Here is a 13,570-nt window from a genome sequence, read left to right as displayed (position 1 = left end):
TCTAGGCGTGCGGACTTCAGTAGCTGCGGCTCGCGGGCTGTAGAGCACGGGCTCAGTAGTTGTGGCACACGGGCTTAGTTGCTCTGCGGCATGTGGGATCTTCCCGGGCCAGGGTTCGAACCCATGTCCCCTGCGTTGGCAGGCAGATTCTTAACCACTGCACCACCTGGGAAACCCGTCTTGTGTTTCAAAGAGCTAGTATTTTATAATTTATACAACCTTTAATCCTCTCATATAGTTGTTTAATCTTATGATCTTCATTTCTTTGGCAATGAAAAGTAAAAATAATTTTACTTATGGGGTTGTTTGTATTGTTTGTGGAATTTCTTCGGTCAAACTACTTGGAAATTTTAGTACCAGGTCTTCTGAGGATACAGGCTCTTCCACCGAAGCTATGTAGCCCCTTGGAAAACTGCAGCAGTGGTGCCATCAACAAGAATAAACCCTTACACTGTAGAAAGGTCCGTAAAGGACCCCTGCAAATGGTCTAACCTTTGTTCATTTTTAAAGGTTTAATCTGGGTTTCTCATGAAGACTAAGAATTCACATCGTTTTTACTTCCATTAATGTGTATTTACATAAACACATATGTAGTTGCATACATGCATGTAGAGAGATACATGTTTATGGGCTATATGTCTCCTGCTGTGAAGCCACCTTAGATAACATGATGGGAGAAGAGGTTGAAACTCACCTCATTTAATTATTAGCCATGAAACATTTCCTAATATTTAGAACCAATTATTCCATTTGGTTTTGGTTTAGGAGATTGGTCAGAATTGAAATAAACTAATGAGTCTATTTTCTTTATGTTACTTTTCATTTTTATCTTGTATCCAGTATTAACTAAGTGACTAAAATTTCTGAAGATCTTGTCTTCCTTTGTTCATGGTAGAAAGGCTTATACACCATCATAGCCTGGTTTGAAACCTTAAGAACCCAAACACTGTGTAATTCTACATTGAGCCAATTCTGGATCAGCTTGTTGAAAACATTTTAAGGAGTTTAGCAAAAGAAAATCCTGTTTCAGTGACTTTACTTTCTGATTTCCTCAGTTGTTTGAGAAATTAGTTATTTGCTAGATTTTTTTAGATGTTAAGATTAAACATTCTATCTCAGTTTCTACCAGAGTGAAAACCAATTGATCTGTTTAAAATGGAATCTTACTAGAATTAATAGGTGATTTAGATTTGAAAGATAGTATGTTCCACTACAATCAGAAATTTCCTCTTTTATACAACATACCGATTTTAAACTTGACCAACAGGTTACATTTCTGTTTTACTTTTGGGATCTGACTTTGTCCCAATGATCAAATCACCTCCAAAATTATTTATTAAAAACATAGTGCTGTGTGTTTTAGGGCTAGAAAGGACTCTTTACATTTTCCAAGTGCTTTATAGTTCATCAGGCTCATTCTTCTCAGTAACCCCATGATGAATGGTCCCCATTTGCCAGATAAGGAAACTGAGCTTCACACTGAAGCATTCACTCAGTATCATTTAACTGTCAGACTTGAGCTTAAGTCTTCTGACTCCAAGCCCAGCGCTCTTTCCTTAAGGATCTCACAGTTGGGCTTTTAAAACATATAGAACAAAACCAGACAGAACGAATGCCTACGAGCATTTCTAAGAAGGAAGAAATTATTCTGAACAAGAAGGCAGAATGTGTCTGGTGGGGACAGTTAATTGGTTTGGCAGAATGGAGGGGTATTCTGTGCTAAGCTTAGAGAAATGGAATGAGCAGGTGGAAATTGGGGTGGAGGAGCGAGAGGGCTCTCGGCAGACTGACCTGACAAGAGAGGAGGGGTGCCATTGTGGAATGCTGGGCTTTGCGTGTGGTGGGGAAGAAGGAGCCCATCAAAGGATGACCTTGAACAACAGTGGAGCCAGTCAGAGGTAGCCTGATTTCCAGTAAGTGTGAAGGTGTGTTTGGAGTGAGGCGGTGAAGAGATTGAGGAAGAAATATAAGAAAGGTTACAAATCATTGACCTAGTTTGCCTGGAGTTGCTAAACAAAAGCAAGTGAGTGCTTGAACTTGACAGTGAGGTTTCAAACCAGGGATGTAGGAGAACTGTCCACAGAGGGTGGAAAGACCTGCTTAGGAAGTTTCAGCTCTGAATTGCCTCTGTAAAAGCTGCTGCCACTCCATCCCTTGCCTTGTTTGTCTAAATGGAGGGAAAGGTCAGCCCTAACCGGCAACTTTTTTCAAAGGCTTATTAGGCTTTTTAAAAAATGAAATGCAACAAATTGCAGTTGTTAAATTATAATGGCATGTCTTTCTTGTTTTGAAATATTTCCCTTTACGCAGTGACCAATGATACCCCAGGCACCTAATTCTGCTCTTGTTCTGCAGCCTGGAGTACTCGGGTACTTTGAGTTCAGTGGCTCACCCCAGCCTCCTGGTTATTTGACCTTCTTCACTTCAGCATTACATTCATTAAAGAAAGGTAAACATGATTCATATTAAGACATTAGTACTTTAACAGAAATGTTTGTATATTGATATTTTCTGTTGCATATGTTATCTTTATGATTATATATTTTAGTTTTCTTGATTCTTTTTCTCTGTATTTGTGTTAAATTACGTTATTTTATGGTGCACTGGCAAACAAAATTTTGTGCTATTTCAAGTATAGTCTCTTAAATGTTTAGAGACTATTATTTTTTAAAATGTAGCTTGATCACACAGCGCCTGCAATGATATATTTTGCACTTCAAATTGTATTATATCATAATCTCTTTTTTTGTGTGGCATTACAAATCTTGGTCAAAGTTTTCAGTGGTTGTATTGTCAGTTGGATGTATCATAATTTAGGAATACATTTTCTTCAAGAAGTATTTCTATAAGGATGAAAGTCATGTCACATAGCATAAGCCTACTGCCAGGTTCACTATTCTCAAATCCATATATATTTTTTTACTTAGCTAAATCACGTATTATTTGAGTGTCCTACTTTTTAAATTAAACATTTTTCATGTTGCCCATTTTTTCGTGTTGCTCCATGTTCTTTCTCTATATCAGCCATGACCTTATGTCAGTTCTCTTTTAGATACTTTGATCTGCTCCTCATCTCCTTGTTACCACTCTGGTCCAAGCCCCTTTCCCACCCCTACCCTAGGCCAGTGGGCACTTAACTGGTGTCCAGTCTCGCCCCTCCTTCCTCACACTAGGGCCTTTGTGCTAGTCCTTCTTCCTGAAATGTGCCCTCTCCCTCCCCAGGGCCCAGCTGTCCACCTGTCGAACCCCTATTCATCCTTCAGATTCCAGCTCAAATATCACCTCCACAGTCTACCCCCCTGGAGAGAGATTTGTTGTTTTCTTTCATAGCACTCAACATAGTTTGTATTTATTGGGTTGGCCAAAATGTTCGTTCGCGTTTTTCTATAACATCTTACGGAAAAACCTGAATGAACTTTTTGGCCCACCCAATATGTGTATAGTTATGAGATGATTTGTTTACTGTCTGTCATCTTCCCTGGGCTGGGAGATTTCTGAGGATGGGGATCGTCTATCTTCAGTTTAGTGTTCTTTCTCCAGCATCTGGCACATAGCAGGGACTCAATCACTATTTGCCAAATGAGTGATCAGATTGATGGCCATGTCATCTTTCCCTCAGTAGGTCAGCCAAAAATATGTAGTCATCCTCCTATTACTGGATATTACATTGCTTCAATATTTTGAGGGGGTATTATAGTAGTATACTATTAATACGTCAAATAATTATATTACTGGTTATTTTAATATGTCCATTGTCTTAAGGTTTTATGCATAGAGAATCTACTGTATTCATGCTTTTCATGCAGGGGACTCTGGGAGAGGAACTCAAGCTGTCACATTAGGTGTGTCTTCTGTCTACTTGAAAGACTTTGAGCTGCACAGCTTCAGGTGACTAAGAAGGCTCAGTGAGTCAGAGTTTGAATTTTGAAAACAAAATACTACCAACTTAAATAAGCTTAAGCAGATAGATGTTCAAAAATCTTATTAGAAAACCAAATAAAGTCCTTTGAAGATTATGTATAAAAGGGTAACCTAGAGTCAATCACTAAAATGATGGCAGCATTCAAGTACTTGAGTTGGAGAAGCTATTTCAAGATTTGGAAGGATGTTTTGTTATCCAGCTGGCTTATATTGTGTGTTTATGATTCATCTTTTTCATTCAGAGGTTTCCAAAATTTTGCTTCTTTTTGGAAAAACCTTTCTAAGTATAAGATAGTAGCCTTTTTTCCTCCCTTTTTTTTTTTTTTAAGTATAGTTGACTTACCCTTGCTTTTTTCTTTTCTTTTTTTTTAAGCAAGGAAGGTAATAAATGGATAAAAACTACTTGAAGGTACAAAACGATCCTTTTGGTCAAATCACTAATTTTCACAAATGATTACATGAAATTTCTTCTCAGAATAAATCTAGCTCAATTTACCTGTACTACATTTCTTCCCTCTCTTGTGATTCTAGTTGGGTCTTATAAAATCCTGTTGCATATGAACTTTGCAAGAACTGAGTTCATTCTAATTAATAATTCTTCACCCCATTTTTGTGGGTAGACTCCCACTTAAGCTTAATGAACCATTTTTAGAAGAAAAAGACAAATTTGGAAGGATTACCTAAAATAAATCTTGCCTTGAGCATCTGGGTTTTTTTCCCCTTTTCTTTCTCCTACCCTGAAGTCAAATGTTATTTTACCTATTATTAATAGCCAATGTTAAGTAAGAGAAACACGTGCAGACTTTTTTTTTAATGGGACAGTTTGGAATGTAAATTCTAGGTCATTGTTGTGTTTCTATTGTGTACACAAATTGAGGCCTGAGGAACATTTGACACACTTAACATTTGGTATAGAGAGCTTAACTGACGAAGTGTTTAGTCTGTTGTGGTAGAAAGCAGATGTCCTGGTTCACCAAGCCACAAGCATATATAAAATACACATCTTTCCATTGCCTAAATGTTTTGTTTTTTTTTTTTAATTGCCTTAGAAATAACCAGGACACTCTCTAACATTCGTTTCTTGAAGCTAGCTGGCCATCGGTCTACAGATATTTTGAGAATGTACCATATATGAAGCATCCTGCCTGGGTGCTGTGGGGTTGCTGAGAGGGGACATCTCAGTTACCTGTGTCCTTTACCTATTGCTCTCCAACTTGGTGCTGATTCGTCAGTTGATGTCGGCCCTCCTCTTAAGTGGTGTGGGCAGTAACCCTTTTGTTATATTTCTGTCCATTATTTTCCTAGCCATTTTACCTGTATCATTTTTTATTTAGCAGTTCTATATTTTCATGTAGTTAAACCTGTGGTTCTTTTTCTTGATTTTTTTTTTAGAAAAATCTAGTCACTAATTAGTTCACTTCTTTTTGAATTTTAAAGTTATTTGGCACTTTATGCTGCCTGTATTTACTTTGGCTTAAAATACAGAGCACAATTGATTTTCCTCCCTTCTTATTGGCTAATCAGTTAGCACCATTCACAGAATAAAGCTTTCTTTATCCTTCATCTTGATGATGCCTGTTTTATCACAAAATATTTTCTAATATGTAATTGGGTCTGTTTCTGTGTTTTCTCTTGGTCTAGATCCATCCCTCTTTTTATACGAGTAAATATAATTTCATTTTTTACGTTGTAAGTAATTACCTGGTGAACTCTGGACTCCACGTCCTCTAGTTCTGGTGTTTTATGGAATATTCTTTTATATCCATCTATGCATTTGGCTGAATTTGGGTTGGAATTTTATTAAATGTTTAAGTTGACTTAGAGGTAATTGACATGTTCATAAAACTTAGCTTCCCTTTCTAGCATCACAGCATGATATTAATTTATTCAAACCTTCCTTTCAATTTTTTGTAAAAGGTCTTACACATCCCTCATTAATGGTTAATCCTTTTAAAGTGCTGAATGATTAACTGTGGGCTGGCAGTCTGTGTGTTTCAGGATCCTAGGGAAGCCCATCTCTTGTACTTCTTCACTGTTCCCAGACTGCAGAGCCTGTTCCTCTTGGAGCCTTTCCAGACAGGCCTAAAGAAAATTTGCCCAAAGAAAATTTGGTAGAGGGGTTGATATTTTTAAGTTGCTTACTTGATTTTCTTCCATCTTACGATTATTTCATTATTTGCTGTAAAAATATGTTCTGGTAAAATGTTGTTATATTCTGTTATGATTCAGTGACCTTTTTAAAAGAGAAAATTTGCAACAAATTTTGTTCAAAAGGGATGCAGTGCCGCCTGGGGGACAAGCAGTGGCCTGGGATCTGGCAGTATCTGGTCCTCAGCTTTTGTCTGCCCCTGGCAGGGTTATGAACTTGAACAAAACATTTAACTCTTCTGTGTTTGAGTTTCTCTGTCTGTAAAGTTGGAGAGGGTGGAGGTAAGGGTAAATGCTTGTTTTACAAGGCCACATCATGTGTGAAGTATGTTGTGTGTGAATAAAATAATAGTCTGAAAATCTGTAGCAGTTTAATGAGAAAGCCATTGGCTGAAAGCACCTGAAGTAAGTACTGTGTCTGTTTTCTTAAAAGCATCTACACCAGATAGTATGTACCTTGACCGACCAGCAGACACAGGTCTTCCTCTTCCCTTTTCCTGGAGCACTCCATACCTGCTGTTTTTTGTGTAGTTGGCCCTCCGTATCCACAGGTTCTTTACTTTTGGATCCAGCCAATCCTGGATCGAAAATATTAGGAAAAAGAAAATTCCGGAAAGTTCCAAAAAGCAAAAATTGAATGTATCGTGTACCTGGCAACTACTTCCATAGCATTACGTTGTAATTGCAACTGTTTACTTAGCATTTACAGTCTATTAGTTGTTATAAGTAATCTAGATTTGATTTAAAGTATACCAGAGGATGTGTATAGGTTACATGCAAATACTATGCCATTTTATCTAAGGGACTTGAGCATCCGTGGATTTTGGTATCCAAGGGAAGTGGGGGGCTGGAACCAATTCCCTGTGGACACCAAGGGATGACAGTACTGCATGGTGTTCTCGCTGTGGAACTGACTGCATGTCTGTCCCACCAGAATTTGAGCTGGTTTGTTCAGACAGTATCTATTGAGCGCCTTGAGGCCAAGGTTTTGTTGTCTTTCTCCTACAACTTGAACAATTTAGCTAAAAGTTTGAATGAATGACTAGTTAAAGGATACTTTACCTTGAAATTGCTCAGGTTGGAGTGATTTTGGCAGAGGGATGTTGAGTCATTTTGGATCCCCTCCCACCACCACTTCTCCTCATGCCTGGCCTTTCAGGTTCCATAGACCAGTGTGCAGGAATCACTCCCACTGGACTGGATGGAGTCCCTGCCTGGCTCATTCTTCTTACTCTTTCTTCTTGGCTTCTCCCAGTCCCCTGACACTAGAATCCTCATGGATTGAATTGAAATTCACATGATACTTAAATGTCATCTTCAAAATACACTAAATTATTAACTAAAGACGTCATTTCCACTCCCTTCATTCACCTTTAGGAATTCCTAAACATAGTTGACAGGGAACCTGTGGCATTAGTTTTCTAAGGAACACCTTTGGAAAATACTGTTGTAATGAATTTTTTTTAATAGGAATTTTTTAGAGGAAGAAGTAATTCCAGTGTAGGGTTCCTCTACTCCACCAGGTGGCGTCTGATGGTGCTGTGATTTGCTGGTAGAATTGAGTCAGGACGCAAAAAGCTCCCTCCTCCATATCCTTATTCACAAACAAAGCTTTTTTGGAGCACTTTTCTGTTAGATTGTGAAACTTTGTACAACATCAAGAGGTCTGAAAAGTAGGATTTTCTTATCCTGAAAGTGACATTCTTAAAGTCATTGAAAAAACAAGGGATTGACTTCTTAGGCAAGATTGACTCTGAAATTGCTTTATTTTTTCAGGTTCCTGGGTCTCACTCTTGGGAGTTTGGACCAAGCATTAGGTTTAACAATTCTCCGTGAATGAAACAGGTTCTAGGTCACTGGTTTTCCCACGTAATCTCATTTGTTGTCACTATACTCACTTAAAGAGGGAAATCTTTTTCTAACTAACTGCCTGTGTTCTGAGGCCCTCTGGGTACTGATTAATACACATTAGAAATTCCATACCTTTTGTTCCCATACCTAAAATTGACTTTTTAATTATGTTGCTATTATTTTAGTGAGGATGTGATCATATTTCATAGGAAATGCTTTTATTCCTATTATGACATCTCTCAAGCCTTGTAAGTGCTGCTAGATAAGCACTAAGGCCAAAAACAGACATCCCCGCACTTTGAATTAGCTTCAGCAGCATGACTTATTAATTCAACAGACATTTGAGGATCCACTTTGTGCTACAGCTGTAAAGAGGAGTAAAACTTGTTCCTTACCATCGGGATGCCACTAGCTAGTGTGGCCAACAGGTGGGCTTACCCACAATGTGAGTGCAGTGACACGTCTGTGACAGGCTTCGTCGGAGCACGGAGGTGGGGCGTGCGGATCAGGTCAGGGAAGACTGGAGGTGGGGAGGATTTCCCAGGAGAATGAGGGGTCAGCTTTCAGGTAAGTGTGTAAGGAATGAGAGAGTGGAAGATAGGCGGCGTTGAGAAGAGCAAAAGGTGTGCGGAGAGCTCAGAACTATATTTAGTGCCCATTTGTAGATATTTTGATTCCTTGAACCCATGTATTTGAAAAGTTACACCATCTTTACTTTCTAATTGTCTTGTGGTATTTTCTGCCTTTTTAAAGGTATCCTGTTTTAGTAGTGTGTATGTGTGTGTTTTGATTTTTGATCCTATTTCTTCAAGGTTGTTGGGGGGTTTTGGTTTTTTTGTTTTGTTTAAGCTGAAATAAGACTCCTAGACAAAGAACCAAAAACACTAAAATCTTAGAAACCTCTCAGGGATCACCTTCTATAATAAAGTCACAAACTTATAGTGAAACGACTCAACTCGGTGCAGACAAACCCTGTTCTGGTCTCCACTTGACCACTTGTTATGTAACGTTGAGCATGATAAGCTGATACTGGATGGAGCACTTTACCTGGATGATCCAGTCTTCAGTGCCACTCTTTGAAGTAGAAGCTGTTATTATCTCAGTGTTAGTATCTCAGGTGAGGAAACTGAGGTTGTTAACAGCCTCCAGGACACTGTGAGGCAGGACAGTGGCTCCCCAGAGATGTCCACATTCTCATCCCCAGGACCTGTGAATATGTTACATTACATGGCAAGAGGAAATGAGGTTGCCTATGGATTTGGGTTGCTAATCAGCTGACATTGAGAAAGGGAGATTATCCTGGATTATCTGAGTAGGCCCAATGTAATCAGAACGATGCTTAAAAGTGGCATCGAGAGGCAAAGAATAGTGTCAGAGTGATGCAGTGTGAGAAGGACTTGTCCGGCCATTACTGCTTTTGAAGACGGAAGGGGCCACAAGCCAGTGCAGGTAGCCTCAAGCCAAGGAATGCAGGTAGCCTCTAAACGGTAGGAAAGGCAAGGAGATGCATTCTCCCCTAGAGCCTCCAGAAGGAACATTACCTGCTGCACCTTGATTTTAGCCCATTGAGGCCCATTTTGGACTTCGACCTCCAGAACTGTAAGATAAATTTATCTTTTTTTAAGCTACTAAGTTAGTGGTAATTTGTTACAGCAGAAATAGCAACTTAATATGGTCACGTACCAGTAAACGAGGAGTGAGATAGGAATCCAGGACCACATCACTCCATCTGCCTCTGTACCCTCCGGAGGTGGGGCAGGCGGCACAATATGGTGATTCCTACCTCCTGGTCTTTGCCCATGATACTGCTTAAAATGCAAGGCCTTGCCCTAGTTATTATCTGCCTTCCTAATTTTTCAAGGCCTAACTGAAGTCCTCTGGGATTTGTAAATATTGCCCAGCCAGCATGATTTCTGGCACACTGTGGACATCAAGTGGAGATTTCCATCCACTGGCTCCCTTCTTGGAACTCCCGTTGCACTCATTGGCTGTGTCTCCCACTTAGCAACCAACGTTGTTTTCTGATTTTCCCTTAGACTTTAGTATCTTCCTAACAAGTAGTCAGAGACTGTCCTGATCAGTCATGTTAGTGGCAGATGTCCTGTGTGACCACAGCTCACCAGTCACCCCTTCTCACTGGTCTTCAGGTTCCCCATCTGCAGGATGAGGGAACTAGTTGCCTCTAAAGGAAACTTCAGCTTGAAAATGCATTGGCCTTTGGCCTGTTTTTTTTAGACCTGGGAGCTAAGAATTGTTTTTATATTTGTAAAGAGTTATTAAAAAAAAAAAAGAATATGTGACACCTATGCTAGACCCTAAGAGCAGCATAAGAGGGGATGGAGGAGGGATTTCTAAGCAGATGTGTTTCTTTTGTGAAGTCTTTCCCTCCCTGAGGGTGTTTTTTTTTTAAAAAAAAAAAGGAATTTAATTGAAGTACACACAAGGGACGTGTTTGAATTGATCATTTTAATATTATGCTCTGGTTAAATGAGAACAATGGTGTGAGGGTGTTAAGTTTACTGTCATGTTAGTATATAGAACAGTGCATATTTAGTTCTATAGTTTATGTTCCCCTAAAATGATGTATTTGGAACTATATTTTTCTTTCCCTCCTCCCTAACTCACAAGAAAGAGAAAAATCACAGCTAAGGAGTTACATGTTTACTTAGAGTTTAGCAGTATTTTGGCATGTACTAGAGTGTGCATATTGTATCTCTGGTGCCCATATGCCAGATTTTTTTCTAGATAATTGCTTTGTGCTTTATATTAAGAATTTTGAGGGAGTTCCTTGGTGGTCTAGTGGTCAGGATTCAGTGCTTTCACTGCCGTGGCCCGGGTTCAATCCCTGGTTGGGGAACTGAGATCCTACAAGGCATGCGGCGCAGCCGAAAAAAGAAAAAAGAATTTTGACAGTATACAAATCTCAGAGTCAGATTTCTGTGGGAAAAAATGCAAGCAATAGCTATAGTTCATACATTGAAAACAAACATTTCTATAAACTATTGCATTTCTTTGAAGATTTTTTCATTTTGATGAATGCATTTAAAGTGTGTGAAGTGTGTGAAGTCATCATCTAGCGAATGATGATGAATCACCATGTAAATGCTGAGTAATCTTGGAGGGGCTGTTGTTATTCCTTTTTATATAATCCTGTCGTTTTCCTTTTTCTTCCTTGTCCAAAACCATGTAAAGAAGAGTGGGAAAGTAGAAGTTAATAAAAATGGCAGAGTATAGAGTAAAATGAGAATCGTTGCAAGGATGGAAGGTACCACAATACAGGTTTGCCTTTGGGAATGTCACTACTTCCCAGAGTAAAGAAGTGAGAGAATTTTTCCCAGGGAGTAAATAACTTCTTAGCCATGCAGATTAAAAGCCATGTGACTTAATCCAGTGGTATTCAGTTTTGAAGTATTTCATGGTTTATTTGTTAGCAGTTTCCTCTATCAGTATTTTTCTTGACCTGATATTCCATTTTGTCCTATGATCCCTGAGAGATTAGCTCACATGAAAGGCTCCTGGAGAGCAGATGGCCAGTCCTGATGTAAAAATTTCCATGTTGTTCAGTTCCAGCATTTCTGCTCATTATTTCATTGTATCCTTGGGTACCTTACTTTGTAGGACACCAAGCGCTGTTTACTCTAGCCCTCTGAGAGAGAATTTCAGAAGCTCGGCAGTTTATACCCAGAGTCACAAGGTTTTGAGCCCCACCTTTTCCTTTCCGAAGGAGAGAGTGGGACACATTCTTAAAAATAATCATTCTCTGCTCTTGGATTCTTAAAAATAATCATTCACGAAAAAATCTTTGTCTTATGTATCCTTCCCAGATAATTGTCCATTATTAAGATTTACTGGCTAATGGGCTTATTATCTTAGCCTGATCTTCTTCCTGAGTTACATGAATCCTGCTTTTTCATCATTGCCACCTTGGCACAGTCCGGTAGAACTATAAGATGAACCACGGAGGTATTTAAAAATTTCCTGGTGGCTGCGTTAAAATTTAAGAAGAAATAGGTAAAATTAATTTAATAATTTATATTTTATTTAACCCGGTGTACCCAAATTATTAGCATTTCAACATGTAATCAGCATAAAAACTATTGAGATATTTTACTTTTTTTTTTTTTTTGAACTAAGTCTTTTATACTTAAACAGCCCCATCTCAATTCAGCTGCTAAATGTTCATTGGAAATACTTGATCTGTATTTAGAGTTTATAAAATTTACAGTTGAAAAAGTGATTTATATACCAAATATTTATATTGTTTCATTTTACTTATTTATTTTTATTGAAATATAGTTGATTTACAATATTATATTAGCTTCAGGTTACATACCCATGTTGTCTTAAACATACTTAAACATTTTCCGATAACTGAGTTGAGTATCACTTTTACATTAAATTAATTAAAATCAAATAAAGTTAAAATTTAGTCCCTCGGTTGCTCATATTTCAAGCGCTCATTAGCCACATATGGTTAGTGGCTACGACACAGGACAGTGCACTCAGGGCCTAGGCCTCATTATCCAAGTATCCCGGGGAAAACAGTTATTTCCTAAGATACTGAGTCTCCTTCCTGCAGGCACATCCTTGAGTTAATGCTTCAGAGTGTCCTCCTGGTAGTCTTGGTAATCTGGTAGTTGCTGAGTGCGAATTGTGTAGCTTTGCTTCTGGCAGGACCCTTTATTATTAACTTTAAAGCACAGTTAAAAATCTATTAGTGGAAAATAATCTGATATATATATATATATATATATATATATATATACACATACATACACATATGTACATATCTGAATCACTTTGCTGTACACTTGAAACTTATACAATATTGTAAATCAACTATACTTCAATAAAAAGAAAAAACTATTCTCTTTTGCTAACAAAAGAAACGAATTCTTGTTCTTTCTGGCATGTTTGAGAATTTTAATATTTCGCCTCACTGAGGTCTTGCCTCAGAATGTGTTTGCTTTACCTTAATACTGAACTGAAGTTTTAATACTAAAAATTGAATTTAAAGCAATGGTTTTAAGCAAAACAAAGTAGTCTGATATTAAAACATTAGGCAGTGGCCAAAAACAAAAAATCTGAATGCACACCAGAAAGGTCACAAGTGAGCCAGATGATTCTGAATAGAAACCAGATGGAATTTCAGATCTTTCCATTCTCGATGCAGCCTTGGTGGTTGCTATGAGGTAAATGGTGACAGTGGTGTGTGGAAGGTACAAGAAGGTCAACGGAAGCTCCACCTACGGGGGCATAGGAAGCAGGGGTAGAGCATTCTGTTAGTGGCAGAAAAGAACCCTAGCCTCATAAAAGATAGCAAAGGGTAAACCTACAATACATGCTAAAAGTAGACAAGGTTTAATGGATCAAAGAAAGGCTGTTTGTTACTCAAAGCACACAAACAGCGAATCAGCATGATAGTATTCATTCTGCTCACCCCACGTCTCGTGGGGAGCCTAGTGGTGACTGTGTGTGCAGTGGGTTGCCTTGTAGCTGAGGGACACAGGGCCAAGGACTCAGCACTTTGTGTAGCAGGCGACAGTCTTCATGCTGTGGTCACCTTGACCTACTTAGTGTCTGAGTGACCAGCTACAGAAACTGCTCAGTAACTACTGCCTTCACCCAGATGCTCTTTCAAGATGTTGTT

General features: G+C 38.6%; 1 protein-coding gene across 5 annotated transcripts in view; it reads left to right on the top strand.

The window, feature by feature from the left end:
* TXNDC11 (thioredoxin domain containing 11) overlaps nt 1-13,570 on the top strand; it is a 64,731-nt gene that overhangs the window by 23,215 nt on the left and 27,946 nt on the right. For 4 of the 5 annotated variants that reach the window (XM_036826582.1, XM_036826581.1, XM_036826584.1 and 1 more), the window contains one exon: nt 2,356-2,449. The exons of the other annotated variant lie outside the window; for it this stretch is intronic. In XM_036826582.1, the coding sequence (XP_036682477.1) occupies nt 2,356-2,449 (94 nt within the window). The remainder of the gene's footprint in view (nt 1-2,355; nt 2,450-13,570) is intronic. 5 annotated transcript variants of the gene reach the window in all.

The sequence above is a fragment of the Balaenoptera musculus genome, chromosome 15, assembly GCF_009873245.2.
Source record: "Balaenoptera musculus isolate JJ_BM4_2016_0621 chromosome 15, mBalMus1.pri.v3, whole genome shotgun sequence".
Lineage (NCBI taxonomy): Eukaryota > Metazoa > Chordata > Mammalia > Artiodactyla > Balaenopteridae > Balaenoptera > Balaenoptera musculus.
The sequence above is the reverse complement of the archived record's forward strand: the minus strand, read 5'-3'. Positions and strand labels throughout refer to the sequence as shown.